Here is a 16,821-nt window from a genome sequence, read left to right as displayed (position 1 = left end):
CTGTTGATGCCATGGTGGTTGCAGCAGCCACTAAGAAGGAGTTGGCTGACCCTTCAGTGCCTATCCATCCACAGAATAAAGAATCTAGGACAATGGACAGGTACGGGAAGCGGATGTTCTCTTCAGCGACCTTTTCCATTTGGTCACTGAACTATCTGTGCCATTTCACCCACCTTCAGAGAGATCTCCTTAAGGAACTGGGTGATTCCCTTCAGGATCCATCTGCTGCGGGGTCTCAGGATAAGATTAACTCCCAGCTGGCAACCCTTAATTCTATAGTCAACTCCTCTATGTGGCTCATTTCTTATTCAGCCGATGGGACGAGTAGAGCCGCAGGCACAGGCATGGCTTTGAGAAGACATGCCTGGATGCGGTTATGTAACTTTTCTGACCCCTTTAAGGTGTCCTTCACCAATGCCCCCTTCGATGGTTCGGCTTTGTTCGGACCACAGGTGAAGGATACCCTTACCAGGTGTGAGCAGGAAGGCAAGACTGTCTCTGCCGTGGGAGTCCATTTTTCTACTCCTTCTAGACCATACCCTAAAGGTCAGAAGAGTGGGAAAATGTGGTTTCGCAAACCCCAAGGAGTCGTGCCTGACACACGTGGCGAGTTTCCCTCCAGGGGCAGAGGAGGGAACAACAACAGACGCCGCCTGAGGGGCAGAGGGGGTCCGCAAAATCAGGGTAGCAGGGAATCTCTTTCTGACAAGCCCTTTCAGCACCACTGAGGGGCTGCCTGACTGTCCACTCTTGGAGGCAGTCGGGGGAAAATTGTCACTGTACCCAGAAGACTGGCGACTCCTCACACAAGACAAATGGGTACAGTCTATCATATCCGAGGGTTACAAAATCCCCTTTGTCCACACCCCTATGCAAACAAACAGGTCCCTTCCAGATGTTCCACCCGGTTGAAGGGAACAAGCAGTACTAGAAATTTCAAAACTGCTAGAAAAAAGAGCAATCCAGCCAGTCCGAGCACACCAGCAAGGATCCAGGATTTACTCCAAGTTCTTTTTGGGACCAAAGAAAACAGGGGACTGGAGACCCATTTTGGATCTCAGCAGGTTAAACAAATCTATTCAAAGAACGAAGTTCCGGATGGTCTCACTTCAGTCCATTCTGCCCTTTTTGGGTCCGGACATTTGGATGTGCTCCATAGACCTTCAGGATGCGTACTACCATATCAGAATGAACAGACGCTCCAGGAGGTTTCTCCGCTTCCAGCTGGGAGCCAGTCACTATCAATTCAGAGCCCTTCCCTTTGGTCTCACCACAGCCCCCAGGGTGTTCACCAAATGCATGGCAGTGGTTACGGCTCACCTGAGACGGCGAGGATTCCAGGTGTTTCCATATCTAGACGACTAGCTCCTAACTGCTTCTACCAGGCATCAGCTAATCCAAGCCAGGGATTATACCATCCAAACTTGCTCAGAGCTAGGTATCTCCATAAACTTTGAAAAGTCTGCGTTGTCGCCTTGTCAATCTATAACCTTTATAGGCGCCATATTAAACACAAAAGAACTGTCGGCAAAACTTCCATTAGAAAGAGTATTATTCATTCGCCAACATGTTCAAACGTTATTACAATGCAAGAGAATCCAGGCCAGAGTTGTACTGAAAACCTTGGGTCTCAAGGCAGCAACAATCACATTACTTCCCCTGGCTCATTTTCACAAGCGGATTCTTCAATGGATGCTTTTTACCCAATGGTCTTTTCAACAGCTTCTGATGTCTCACAACATAATAATCACCCAATCATGCAAAGAACACCATTATTGGTGGATGGTCTCCCCTCAAGTTTTTCAGGGCAGACCGTTTGTACTTCCTCCTCCGGTTGCCACGGTGACAACGGATACCTCCCTGATCGGGTGGGGGGGGGCATTTTCAGGGCAGGACTGTCCAGGGCACTTGGCAACCCCTAGGGTACCATCTGCACATAAACGTCTTGGAGATGAGAGTGGTACTTTTAGCATTGCAAGCTCTTCGGGACTCTCTACCTACCGGGACTATTGCAGTTCAGTCGGACAATATGTCGGTAGTGTGGTACATCAACAAGCAGGGCGGAACCAGGTCCTATCCCTTATGTCGAGAAGCACTCAGACTCTGGCAGTGGGCAATCTCCTCTCAACGGTTTCTGACAGCAACGCACATCTCCGGGAAGTCCAATGTCATAGCGGACAGGCTAAGCAGAGCAATCCTTATGCCTCACGAGTGGTCTCTCAATCAGTTAGTAGCGGACAAAATTTTCCAGAGATGGGGTCAACCTTGCTGCGACCTTTTTGCAACTCCTCTCAACAGCAAGTGCAGTGACTTCTTCACTCTCTTCCCTCTCCCAGGCCGTCCTCCCAGAGACGCTCTAGTTCACGATTGGCCCCGGGGTCTGCTCTATGCATTCCCTCCTTTTCCCTTAATTCCAAAACTGATTCAGAAAGTGACCGCTTTGGGATCCAGGATGATCCTCATTGCTCCTTACTGGCCTTGACAAATTTGGTTCCCATTCCTGCATCGTCCTGGAATCTGGACCCAGTGCCAGACCTCTTGATCCATCAGATGGGCAGGCTGCACCAATCCCTTCACTCTCTCAACCTCACAGCTTGGTTGCTCCACTTCCAACATTAGCCAGGCTTCCACATGTTTCTCAGTCAGTGCGCAAAATCATACTTTCTTCGCACAAACCTTCTACTAGAAAGACTTATGCTAGTAAGTGGAAACATTTTTCTTTCTGGGCAGAGGCTAGGAAGATAAACCCCTTTACAGCCCCTGTCCATAATGTTTTAGATTTTTTGGCGGAACTTTTTCGAGCAGGTTCCTCAGCTGCCACCATTAGGGTCCAGTTGGCTGCTGTCTCAAATTTTCACATTAGCCTATCAGAGTCCAGTATCATGTCCCACAAACTTTGTAAGGCTTTTCTTAAAGGGACTATGTTACTTAGACCCCCGGTTAAAGATTCCCCCCCCCCCGTGGGATTTGAACTTGATATTAACTTCATTGATTTTCCCTCCTTTTGAACCTGCAGCTTCTTGTTCCTTAAAGTTACTCTCCTGGAAGACTCTCTTCTTAGTAGCCATCACCTCGGCCAGAAGAGTATCAGAACTTCAAGCCCTTTGTGTTCACCCTCCATATCTTATTTTTCACAAAGATAGAGTTTCACTCCGGTCTAATCCTTCCTTTTTGCCCAAAATACCCTCAGAGACAAATCTCAGTCAGGCTATTGATCTTCTTGTCTTTTTTCCTAATTATTCAAACAGAGCCAAACAAAAGTTACACTATTTGGACGTTCACAGGCAGTTACGTTTTTATTTGGATAGGACCAAACAGTCAAGAAAATCAGATCAACTTTCGTGTCCTATGCTGAGGGGAAGCAGGGCTTGCCAGTTTCTAAGGTAACCTTGTCCAGGTGGCTGGCCTCTATTATTACCTTGATTTACCAACTGAGACATAAAGAACTTCCGTCAAAACCAAAAGCTCATTCCACCAGTGCATTGGCTACGTCAGTAGCTTTTCAGGCTAGACTTCCAATGGAATCTATTTGTGCTGCAGCAACATGGGCCACTCCTCATACCTTCATTTCGCATTACAAGTTGGATATGGCCTCCAGAAGTCGAGCTGATTTTGGTTCCACTGTGCTCAAGAGTCTGTTTCAGTGAGCCACCCAGGGCTAAGGTGCTAGAGACGCTGTCCCATCCAGCAAGAATGAAGGCGAGATAGACAACTTAACATTAAGAAGTTATGTACCTACCATAACGTTCCATGTTAGTTGTCTTCATCTCGCCTTCTTTCTTGCGTCCCACCCCCCACCCCCCTAGCCTTGTTAGGACCAAGAAGAATCCCTTTTGAGGCCTTCTTCCTACAGTTGACCTTGTTTTAGATTTCATCCTACTCTGTTTGTAGCACCGTAGGTAAACCTTTGGTGGGACTAGTGTGCTTTTTCTATGGTGTTAGCTTTTCCAAACGAGATCTGGATATCTGACGCCTAGCATTGTGGGATAAGGGGAGGCCTCGAGCCGGTAAATAGCTCTCGAGCTTTAGTAAAAGGCCGAGTCGGAGCCAAGGATCGGCTCCGAACCCATAAAGCAAGAAAGAAGGCGAGATGAAGACAACTAAAATGGAACGTTATGATAGGTACATAACTTCTTATTCTATCAACTTTATTGCTTTCCTATCCAGATTTTCATATAATCAGTATGTAATCACATGGATAACCATTTCTTTAAAATATTCAAAATTAAATTCATCTAAACATATGCTTTTATCTGAATTAGTTCTTTTACATTCCAAAAAGAAGTGTTCCACACTTTCTTCATTTTTTTCTACATTACACAAAGAGCACAATCTGTTTTTGCTTATACTTCCTATTAGCATTAAAAGGCAAATTTTTAATCATAAAGCTCATAAAAATGCTTAATTTCCAAAAACGTCTAAAAATCTTCCTCTCCTCTCTATAATTACTCTTTTAACTCTCTTCTCTATATTCACCATGCTTTCATATAATACTATTTATCCATTATTTTTTCATACCAGTCATTTCTATTTTTAATTATATTCTAGTTTATATAGCCCTTCTTTTTATTATTCATAACATCTTTTTTCCTCTCCAATAAAATCTTTCCTTTTAATTTTTAAATATCCCTTTATTTCTCTCACATAATTGTATCCATAGGATCTGTTTTTTCTAACATTTCCGTAAAATCTAAAACAACTATTTTTTCCCCTCTTCCTCTTTGCAAAACAAAATCCCCCCTTAACAAGGTTCAACCAAGAGCCCCATATAAAAGAAAAAAATCAGCTCAAGCAAAACTTTTTCTAGACTTGTAGGAAAAGCATACACACCTATCCTAACTTCCACAAAATGTATGACTGTATTAAATACTTTTTTTAAATGCTAAATCATAAGCTGTCTACCTATTAATAGTAATTGTAATCTCATTTAAGATGTCAATCCACTTTTTTTACACTTTTCTTCCTTCCCAAATGAAATATTTCTGAATCAGAAAAATAAGCACCTGCATTCCTAAAAGTATCACCAAATATGTTTTCCTTTTTTATGTCCATTCCCACTTAACATCCATCATCATATTCCACATCACCTCTTTAATCCACCCCTTATCTTTTGCAATTATTACCAGATCGCCTACACATGTTAAATACAACATAATCTTTATATTTTGACATAAATATGCATTTCCTTTTTAATAGATGTTGCTACTTTACTTACTGTTACATTCATTATTAATGAAAACAAAACACTACTCCATACAGAACCCTGCTTCACTCCTCTCTTCACTTGCATTTCCTGACTAAACCATCCATTAACTAAAATCCTGTTTCAAGAATTTTTATAACCTGACTCAAATTTAAAATGTATGTAAAACATATTGTTTTAGACTTTCAAACATTTTTATAACAAATCCTATCATATGCTTTTTCAATATCATACACAATAACTTTAGCATTATTTATATCATTCAAAATACTTCTTATTACCTCCTTTACTATAAGCAATAAATCCTTACAGTTTCTCCGCACAACACCATAAATGTTTTTTCCATTAATTACCCACTATTTTACTCAATCTTACGTGCATTATCTTCATTAACATCTTATAATCTACATTGTTCAGAATTATAGGTCTCTGTTTTTTTATCAACTTTTTATCGTCTTTTTTATATATTAACTTAACTATTCCTTCACATACTCTTTTGTCTGCTATACCATTCCTTAACCAATAATTTAATAATTTTTGAACAAAATTTTCCATTTTTCATTATTCATTTTCTTATAAAAATCATACAGTATGCCATGCAGATTATGCATACTAGCTTTTTTAGTTCCATTCAAAACACTATCCAATTCTTCTGTTTCCATTTTTTTACTTAATATCTTCCTTGTCCCTTTTTTAAACTTTTCTAATAAAATAAATATCCCTCACTATATATTTATTTCACTGTACATTTTAATAAAATACTCTTGAATTTCCTTCATAATATCCTTCATATTAACTTTTTCTTTCCCATCTTCTTGTATTAAACACTCAGCTTTTCCATTTTCCCTTTTTACTCTTTTCCCCAAAATGAAGAAACTTCCTAAATCCTTACTTGAACAACATATCATTTCTTTTAAGGCTGTAGGGACAAGGCCCAAATGATCAAAGGGGCTGCTTAAATGCTTCTGCACTTTGGAAATGTTTTTAATTATAATTTGTAGCCTTTTTAAAGAATGTGTATTGCCCTCTGTTTTTTTGTAATTTTTTTCCACCTTTTTGCAGATAAGGCTAAGCACCCTCCAACATTCTCTAATGGGAGAAGGACAGTAGGAGGTAAGGGTTGTCATGGGCTTAGAGGAGGAGAGGGAGGGGTAGCTTTTCTGAGTCATGTCTGATCCCTCTAGGGACCTCATTCCTGATTCCCCCCAGGTTTCTCTTTAAGGTTTACTTGACATTATTTTTTTGTATTTGCCCTTTTTCCCTTTACTTGTCCTGCCACTGTCCTGCTTTATATGTAAGGGCCTTGTTTTAGCTGGCTAATTCCTGATTATCTTAGGAGCTTGAATCTGAAAAAAAATGATTTTCAGACTGCATATTCTTACACTTTTCCTCCAGTTTCTTGGAAACATCTTGGGCAGGTTTCCAGATAGAAGATCTTTGCTCAGAGGCATATTAAGAAACTCCAGCCTTACTTCATCTGGAAGGGTTATTGCCTTCAACTAGGTATATCTTCAAATAGGTATCCCAGAGGGTGCTGCTTTGGATGATGCATCCACTGCATCATAAGCATATTTTTTGGAATGCTTGGTAACCTGAGAAGAGAGGTTAGGGAACTTAAATAATCTCCTTCTTCAGTTCCTCATCCTGTATTCCCTCTACCTTAGCCCTCATCTTCCCCATCAGGGATTGCTGGTAAGAAAGCACACTGGACTTGCAGTAAAAAAGCCTGTGAAAGAAAGGGTAGCAGAAGTGTGTTAATTTGTCCCAAATCTGTTGAGCATTCTACTCTCCCTGTCATTCTCAGTAGGGCTCCTTGACAGAGTGTGGTTTCTTCCTTGCAGAAATCAATGCAGTGCAGTGTTTCAGTCCAAAGTTTGTTTTTTTTTTTTTTTTTTTTTTTTTTTTAATAAAGGAATTTGTGGGAATCCTTGACCCTATAAATGTTATCAGGTTTCATCAGAGAATGGTGGAGAGAGTCAAACTCCATAGGTGCTTTTGTAAGCACATCCTCCATGGGTTCACCTTCAAAACATCAAAGACCCACAATATTGTAGACCAAATTGTCGAGACAAAAGCATAGAAATCTCACTTCAGTGAATGACAGGATAGTCAAATTCATTTGCACGCTAAGTAACCACTCATACCACAACTAACGAAAATGAAACTGTACCATCCCCCAGCCCAACCACATGGGGGTATGCCCCACCCCCCCAATGTGTGGGGCTGTGCCCCCACCCCACCCACCCCCAACTAAATATACCAACTCCAAGATTGCACTACAGTTGGGAAAAGGGCAAAGTCCGCCTAGTTGGCCAAAAGGTTACTTACTGTGGGAATGAATTCAGGTTGAATCAGGTTGTTCAAAGAAGTGAGGTTTCGAGGCTTTTGTCTCAACGTTTGGTCTTCGATATTGTGGGCTTTCAAAAGGAGAAATCCTTTGGGTGGAGAAGCAGATGAAAGGGTGTTTTTTGTATCTGATTTATACATCTCAGCAGAAAGAATCTGGCCAGCTCTTCTGCCTCTGAATTACTGAAGTCAGAATCCTCAGTTGTAGGTTTCACCCCTTTCTTTGTTAAGGAGCCCAGGACACATCTGTTATTTGTAACTCTGGCCTTTTGGTTTTCAAAAAAGACATGAAAATCTTAGCCAACTGAAACAGTGAAATGACAGGAGCCTGGGATGTGGAAGGGGCTGGCTACTGCATAATCTAGGCTGAGGGAAGCTGCCGGACAGCAGCTGAGTCTTTGGTGTCATGTGCCATGTGGCTTCAGGTACAACTGCCTTAGAGGCCTCAAATCATGAGCAGGGTAATGAGACATCAAGTCAGTTGCCAGGGACCTCCTTACAAACTTAAACCCAGTGGGTTATGCCTTCCTCTTTTGTAATAAGAATTCAAGCCTCTGAAGCTGAAGGGTCTTCAGTCTCAGGAGGTGTAGCAGAGACATCAGTCCAGGAGGACATGTGAGATGCCTAAAGCATGGTGTTCTGCACAGAAGTTGTGACAGAGACCTCATCTGAGACTGACTGTCAGGGCAGGGCTGCCAGGCTGCCTCTCAATGTGTAGAGTTTCCAGAATAAAGGAGACCGGAGTTATCCATTGGGATGTCCTCAGTCTTTCAATGCTTTTCCTTTTGTCTCTCATTGGAGTGCTTCATTTTTTACTGGGAGGTTCCTGGAGGCCTTGACTGATGCTCTAGCAGTTTTGCCCCATATTTTTTGGCTGTGAACTCTTGGAGAATCAGTCACTTTTTTCTTCAGATTGTCCTGTGTTGTAGGCCATGGCAAAATCAAGTACAGTTTGGGGTAGTCTTTGTTAGGAATCTGATTCCTGCACACAATACAATTGTTGACATTAATTAAAACTTCTATATCAGAAATATTGTCAAAATTAGTTATTTCCAACTCTAGCAATAAGGAAGGTAAGAAAAATCCCATGTGGGGTACTTATTTGGCTCAAGGAAACAGGCTGACTGATAGACTGACAATGCTGTGGAACATATGATTATGCAATACTGCATGGCAAAAAAGAACTGAAGATTGTATCAACCAATGCACTTCGTATACTACCATTATCCTTGCATCCTGGTGGGAGAACCTAAGTCACTCTGAAAGTCAGGCACGAATCCCAGATGTAAGGACTGCAACAGTAAATACTACAATGAACATCATCTGTTGCATTCTCTGATTGCTATTTTGGGGCTTTTGGCTGTTTCAGTAGTTAGCAGTATGTAGTCACAGTTAGTTATGAACTGCCAGTTGCCTTTTTTGTAGCTTTTGCACATTGCTGCATTTTTTTAATTACAGTGTATTTAAACATGAATTTTATTCTGATAAAAATGTCTGCACTGATAGTATGCAACTTTAATATGAAGCTTATGCAGGTATTTATTATTACAAGATAAAGTGCTATCTTAATTTAGCAAGTGAGACTCTACAGCCTAAAAATGCAAGCAACTGTAAGACAGACCATGAATGGAGCTTAGCCTTATGAATCCACATTGGAATAGGGAAAGTGAGAAAGCAGTAAAGGTGAAGAAATTGTAATCTGTTATCTTTGTAAATATTTTAACTCAGGATCGTGGAAAAGAGTGATGTGTTAGGTGATAGGTGGAAATGTGTAGAGGAATAAAAATTTAAATTTAAAAAGCAAATATTCTTAAAGACTAGCTAGAGTAAGTTTTATTTATTTTTTTTTTATCCTGCAGGTACAATCGCTTGTTAAAAGTAATTTCTCAAACATTAAATGACTTGCTGAAGGCTTTGAAAGGTTTGGTGGTGATGTCATCTGAGCTGGAATTAATGTCAGGAAGTTTGTATAATAATTCTGTGCCTGAATTGTGGAAATCCAAGGTAGGAACAGAGTGCTTGTTTTTTTTTTCATTATTTAAAATCAGTTTTATAACTTTGAGGTGTACTCACAAAAATTATATCCATATCCTCCCTGCAGGATAGATTCTGGACTTCTGTTTACTGATGTCTGTTTACTGTCTGATTAAAAGACAAATTTTCAAACTGTCAGAGGCCTCCCTGAGTGAAATTATGTCATTACCAGTTAGCATAAACAGTATATCTATAAAATATTAATTGTCATAATTCAGTTCATATAGCTTTGAAACCACTTCTGTGATGTTGTCAATCTCACCTTTATTCTCACTTGTGGGATCGGATTTGATTCATCGGATCCATCTCTGTCGTTTTCAGAAGGTCAAGGCCTTCAGCAAAGCTCACGGGCATTCTCCCTTACCCCTGATGCAGTTCCCTAAACCTTCAGATCTTGTTTGCTGCTCAGCGAAAGATGTGGTCCTTCCAGGAAACTCTGGGCTAAGTGACTATTTATATATTTTTGTATTTCCTACTTAATTATTCTATTTTTGTACTTAGTTTCCCTTATATTTCTTAGTTAGTAATCCCTTACCTTCTTTTGTCCAGTTTTTGTTAAGGAAATTATTTTTGGCTCTAGGAGTTTTGTTCCCTCTTCTAAACTTTCCCTTTCTAACATCTGTTTAAGTTAGAGGACGTTCCCTCCTCTAAACTTTCCCTTTCTAACATCTGTTTAAGTTAGAGAACGTTCCCTCCTCTAAGCTTTCCCTTTCCAATGTCCACTTAAGTTAAAGAACGTTCTTTAACACTCTTCTTCTACAATTTAAAAAAAAAAAAAACAGGCTTTCTATATTTTCTCAATTCAGTCAACGTCCATTTTAGTTAGAGGGCATGTGTGTGTGTGTGTGTGTGTGTGTGTGTGTGTGTGTGTGTGTGTGTGTGTGTGTGTGTGTGTGTGTGTGTGTGTGTGTGTTCCTTTCTCTCTTTTTTTCTTAAGCTAAAATTTGAATTGCTTGTATTTGAATTCAATATGTCTCAAAAACAGGATGGGAAACCCTTAGGGTTTAAAAAATATGAAAATGTGGCAAAAAGATGCCTCTAAGTGATGCACACATTTTGGGTGTGTATTGCTTAGGGCCTTTACATTTACAGGAATCATGCTCCATTTGCCATGGCTTCAACCAAAGGGCTCTTATGGAGTGTAAAAATAAACTAATGTATAAAGGATTACTAAAAACTCCTTTTTCTGAGGCTATTTCACTTGTCTTCTAAATCTAGTAAATCATCAGATAAGTCAGAAAAATCTCAAACGCAACCTTCCTCAACTCCAAAGTCATCCTCGGAGCCAAGACAGAAAGTACCTAACATGACTGCTCTTACAGATTCTTCAGAGCAGCCAGTAGCTTTCAGATCTGTGGGGTCTTCGGAGCAGCCTCAGCCTTCTGCTCCGACCTCTTCGGCTCCCACTGAGTTCAGACTTTGGAGCCATTCTCCATCGTTGGAGGCTATATCTTCTCGGCTCCCATCACCATTATTGACAAAATTGAGATCCCTTATCTACTCGATCTACTAGGATGACGATGTGGATAGGTTAGTGTAGAGGCTTCTGAAGATACTGGCTTTAGCCAAGTTATCACTGGATCCAAGCCCAAAGGCATTGGATCTGACAAAGTCCTCTCCATTGGTGCCTATTCCTCCTCCGATCTGACCTCTGGTATTAGACCCGGAAGATTCGGATGTCCAGCTGGTGTCCATCTCGGATCCCAGGCCCAAAGGTTCCTCAGATCTGATGTCTGCCCTGAGTTCTTCTGCTCTGTTGGAGTGGGAGATCTCTAGGAGCCGACACTCCCCAGTCAGACCTGGAGAGCAGGCTCAGATCTCGCCGGATCTGACCCTGGCTCTTGGTGCTTCGGCATGGGTGAGTTCAGATCCTACCTCTGCCTTGGAGCATCTGTCCTATGTGCTGGAGATTCCCTCTGCTGTGACTACCATTTTGTCAGATCCAGAGACTTTTTCGGATCAGAGGCAGAGTGCCTTTGAGGCTATGAGGAGGGTAATTACTGCATCCCAGTCTCAGGCACAGTCTCTCCAGGATCTTCCTTCTACTTTTGGGCCAATGACTTCACCTTCTCATGTACCCTTTCCACAGGACTGGAGAGACCCCTGGCCTCAGGATGTCCAGCAAGAGACTCCCCCCTTCTGAAACTTTCCCAGATCACTCCACTGAGGAAGTCCCTCAAAGAGGACCTGCAAGAGGAAGCATCTAGACTCCCCATAAGAGTCAATCACATCTGATACTGACCTCAATGATGCAGAAGGGTCCCATCAGTCACCTCCTGAAGATGTCTCCTTCAGAGACATCCTGGAGATGTTAAAACAGAGAGGTGACCAGCAGTCCACAACACCTTCAGCTGAGCAGTCGGTATTCCTGAAGGCTTTGGATCTCACCCTTCCACCTCTTGGGTGACCCCTCCTTCCAATGCGCTTGTTGAGTTAATCTCTTGGAAGGCTTGGGAGACCCCAGACACCATAATACCTACTTTTAGGAGGCAAAACAAATATATTACTGCCCCTTCAGACAAGCCTTTCCTCACAAAAGTTGTAGCAGTTGATGCCATTGTCATGGCACAGACCAATAAAAAGAAATTATATGAGACTAGTTCCAATATCCATCCCTCAAATAAAGATTCTAGCACCAGGAATAGGTACGGAAAGCATGTCTTTTCATCAGGAACCTTCGTCTTATGGTCTCTGAATTACTTAACACATTTTACTAGACTACAGAGGGATCTGATAAAGGAATTGTCAGACTCCCTTCAAGGAGCTGTAGCTGATGAGATTGCAGACAAGGTAACTTCTCAGCTAACCACCTTAAATTCTGTCATAAACTCTTCCATGAGACTCATCTCATACATAGCAGATGGACTGAGTACGGCAGTGGGTTCAGGCATCTCACTTAGGAGACAGATTTGGATGCGCCTTTGTGATTTCACGGAGCACTTCAAGTCTTCTTTCATTAATGTCCCTTTTGATGACTCCTCTCTCTTTCGGCTCAAAGTTAAAGAGGATTGAACAGGAATGCAAGACCTTATCTGCCATTAGAGTATATTTTCCACACCCACCAGACCCTTTCCCAAAGGTCAAAGAGTTAGTGGAAAGAAGTGGTTCAGAAAATCAAAAAGTCTTTCCAAGCCACACAGGTTGAAAGTTCCCCTAGAGGCAGAGGGGGTAACAGTAATGGAAGACACCACCCTCATTGCAGGAGGGTCCACAGAATCAGGGCTCCATAGAATCTTTCTTTGCAAAGCACTTTCAGTGCTTCTGAGGGGGTGCCTGATTGTCTACCTCTGGAGGCAGTCAGGGGATGATTGTCTCTGCACCTTCATACCTGGCTAACACTAAATGATAGATGGGTGCAGAGCATAGTACCTAGGGGTTGTGTCATTCCCTTTTCCTTCCCCATTCCCAAAAACAAAACAGTTCCAGACATTCCACCCATTCAAAAGGAACAAACAACTTTAGAAATTCAAAAGTTGCTAAGAAAAAGCGTCATCTAAGAGGTCCCTGCAGACCAGACAGAATTCGGAACTTACTCAAGATTATTTTTGGTTCCAAAGAAAACAGGGGACCGGAGGCCCATTCTGAACCTCAGCAATATAAACAATTCAGTCAAAAAGATCAAGTTCTGGAGTCAATACTTCTGTTTTGGAAAAAGATAATTGGATGTGCTCTATAGATCTTCAGGATGTGTACTACCATATACTGATGGAAAGGTGGTCCAGGAGACATTTGAGCTTCTGGCTAGGAGCCAGTCACTTCCAATTTCAAGTTCTGCCCTTTGGTCTCACTGCAGCCCCCAGAGTGTTCACCAAATTCATAGCAGTAGTCGCTGCTCACCCGAGACATCGGATTCTAGGCGTTTCCATATTTGGATGACTGGCTCATAACTGACCCGACCAGGAATCTTCTGCTGCAGTACAAAGACTCCATGCTACAACACTGTTCCTCTCTAGGGATTACAATAAACTATGAAAAATCTACTCTAGAGTCATGCCAGAACTTTGTCTTCATAGGAGCAGAAATAGACACAAGAAGGACGATAACAAAACTTCCACAAGACAGAGTAGATGATCTTCAGTATTACGTATTAATGTTGATCAGAAAGAAATGAGCTTCTGCCAAACTAGTTCTTCAAGTACTGAGAAAAATGGCCACCTCAGTTGTCCTTAATCCCTTAGCGTCTTCACATGAGAATACTGCAATGGTTACTTTTAATGCAGTGGTCAATTCTAGAACTACCAATGGCATACAAAATCATGATAACAAATTCATGCAGAAAGGATCTTCAGTGGTGGATTCACTCTCCTCTGGTATCTCAAGGCCGTTGCTTTATTCCTTCCCAACCCCAAGCCATGGTGACCACAGATGCTTCCCAGATAGGGTGGGGGGGTCATTATCTAGGAAAGACAGTTCCAGGCATATGGCATCAAAACGAGGCCCATTTGCACATAAATGTCCTGAAGATGCGAGCTGTGCTTTTAGCATTGCAAGCATTTCAAGACTCCCTCCCTCTGGGAATGATAGCAATCCAATCAAACAATATATCTGTAGTCTGGTACATAAACAAGCAAGGGGGAAACAAATCTTACCCCCATTATCAGGAAGCCCTAAAAGTCTGGCAATGGGCTATATCTTCCAATCTGTTTGTGATAGCAGCACACATCCCGGGGAGATCCAAAGTAATAGCAGACAAATTGAGCAGAGCTATACTATTGCCACACGAGTGGTCCCTCTATCAAAAAAATTGTGGAAGAGATTTTCTGAAAATGGGGACAGCCTTGCTGCAACCTTTTTGCTTCACCCACCAGTGCCAAATGCAGCAACCACTTTGCCCTGATCCTCCCTCCAGAGGAGTTCCCCAAGGGATGCACTTGTTCACGATTGGCCTCCGGGACTCCTTTATGCTTATCCACCAACTCCTCTAATTTCCAGTCTACTACAGAAAGCAAGTTTGTTGAGGACAACAGTAATTCTAACTGCCCCCTGTTGGCCTTGACAAATTTGATTCTCATTCCTTTGGCCTCATATTCAGGATGAACCATGGATTCTGGACCCTATTCCAGATCTTCTGACTCACCCATCAGGAATGGTTCTTCCCAATCTAAACAGCCTCAAAATGACAGTTTGGCTGCTCCATTTCCCCTGATAGCCAGGCTTCCTTCCCTTTCCTCTCCTGTAAGACATATTTTAATTCCTTCACATAAGTCATCCACATGAAAACTGTACAAGGGAAAATGGAAGAAGTTTGTTTTATGGGCTAATTCTAATCAGACTAACCCATTTACTGCTCCCATATATTTTGACTTCTTGGCCAAACTTTTCAATGAAGGTGCTGCTGCAGCTACTATTAGAGTTCATTTGGCAGCAATTTCAAACTTTCATATAAGAGAAAATGGCTATGGAAACATGTCAAACAGGCTTTGTAAAGCCTTCTTTCCTAAGGCCTCCGTACAAAGACCCATCTCCACCTTGGGATTTAAATTTTGTGTTGTCACATATTACCGATCCTCCCTTTGAACCTTCTGCTAGCTGTGACATAAAAATTATCTTTCTTAGAAGACAGCCTTCCTAGTAGCTATCAACTCAGCTAGGAGGGTTTCAGAATTGCAAGCTTTGTCTATCAAACTACCATACTTGATTTTTCATAAGGATAGTGTTTCTTTATTCACCAACCCCTCCTTTCTGGCCAAGGTTGTATCTGAAAGTAATCTCAATTAGTCAGTTGAGTTACTGGTATTCTTCCCAAATTTTCAGAATAAAGGGGAGTATTTGTTACATCTATTGGATGTTCATAGACAGTTAAATTTTTTTACCTACACTGAACTATAGAATTCAGAAAATCAGATCAGCTATTTGTTTCATATTCTAACACTAAGGAAGGCTTACCAGTATGTAAGGTTACCTTATCCAAATGGCTTTCTGAATGCATTTCCTTTATTTACAATTCTAAGAACAAGACTGCAGCTGTCAAAGCTCATTCCACCAGGAAGATGGCTACTTCTTCAGCTTTCCAAGCAAGGCAATATTTTGATAGTATCTGTACTGCAGTCACATGGGCAAGCTCTCATACCTTCATTACTCATTATGAAATAGATTTGGTCTCCAGGAGTAGAGCATCCTTTGGTTCTATGGTCCTGAGGAATATTCTCCCATGAGCCACCCAAGAATCAGGTAGCATGAGACGTGGTCCCACAAGTGAGAATAAAGGTGAGATTGACAATATCACATAAAGAAGTTATGTACTTACCATAATGTTCCATGTGTGTTGTCCATCTTTGTCATTATTCTCACAGCCCATCTACCTATCCCCTGCCTATGCTCCTGGGAGACCGGGTAGTACTAATTGGATATCCTTTGGGCTCTACAGCCTCAGAAACCACTTATTCTTCTTACACTAGTAATATTATTACCTATAACCTTAAGTTCACTAACATTTTTCTCTTATAGGCAAACAAGATCTGAGGGTTCAGGGAACTGCATCATGGGTAAGGGAGAGTGCCCATGAGCTTTGCTGAAGGCCTCAAGCTTTTGAAAAAGGTTGAGATGGATCCAATAGATCGGATATGACCCCGCAAGTGAGAATAAAGGCGGAGATGGACAACACACATGGAACGTTATGGTAAGTACAGAACTTCTTTTTTATTTCACTGCATTTTAGTTATGACAAGATGACATTTGTTTTAACCAGAAATTTAACTCAGTAAATATTTAAACTTAACCTGAGTTTAAGTCTGAGAAAATTGTCTTATTTATTAAGCTTGGTCATTTTTATTGTTGTGCAGTAATGTCCCCACCAAATCACTTTACAAAGTGTCCTTGTTCTAGATCGGTTTCCCATAGACTTTTTACTCTCATTTTTTTTTCTGAAAACTTTGCATAATGCTGATAATTGCGAACATTATAAGAGGTATAACAAAGCAACTAAAATAAGGAGACTGAAAGCATTAGCCTATTAGCAGTAGAGGCTGATTATCTTTGTGAACTTTTCTCCTGTGTGTGGTTCATACTTCTCAACTGTCCAGATTTTTGGCTCATATGTTTGTTCTGTTCCTCATAAAATTTGTGGTTTTCTGGCAAATCACTGGTGATTGAAGTCACTAAATAATGACAGACATTTGAGTTTCAAGCTTCATATCCTTTGGAAAATGCATATTAACTCAAAACCTGTTATTCTAGCAACATTCTAAGTTTATAAGGGCAATATTTAAAATTTGTCCCTATTTTGTGCCTTTGACCCC

The 16,821-nt window shown here is 41.3% G+C and overlaps 1 protein-coding gene across 1 annotated transcript in view; it reads left to right on the top strand.

Annotated features, from left to right (window-relative positions):
* DNAH1 (dynein axonemal heavy chain 1) overlaps nucleotides 1–16,821 on the top strand; it is a 5,225,710-nt gene that overhangs the window by 5,065,299 nt on the left and 143,590 nt on the right. The window contains exon 76 of the mRNA XM_044076389.1: nucleotides 9,409–9,553. Coding sequence (XP_043932324.1) covers nucleotides 9,409–9,553 — 145 coding nt within the window. The remainder of the gene's footprint in view (nucleotides 1–9,408; nucleotides 9,554–16,821) is intronic.

The sequence above is a fragment of the Protopterus annectens genome, chromosome 7.part0 (genome assembly GCF_019279795.1).
Source record: "Protopterus annectens isolate FY-2018-M chromosome 7.part0, PAN1.0, whole genome shotgun sequence".
Lineage (NCBI taxonomy): Eukaryota > Metazoa > Chordata > Ceratodontiformes > Protopteridae > Protopterus > Protopterus annectens.
This window is presented reverse-complemented; position numbering and strand designations above follow the sequence as displayed.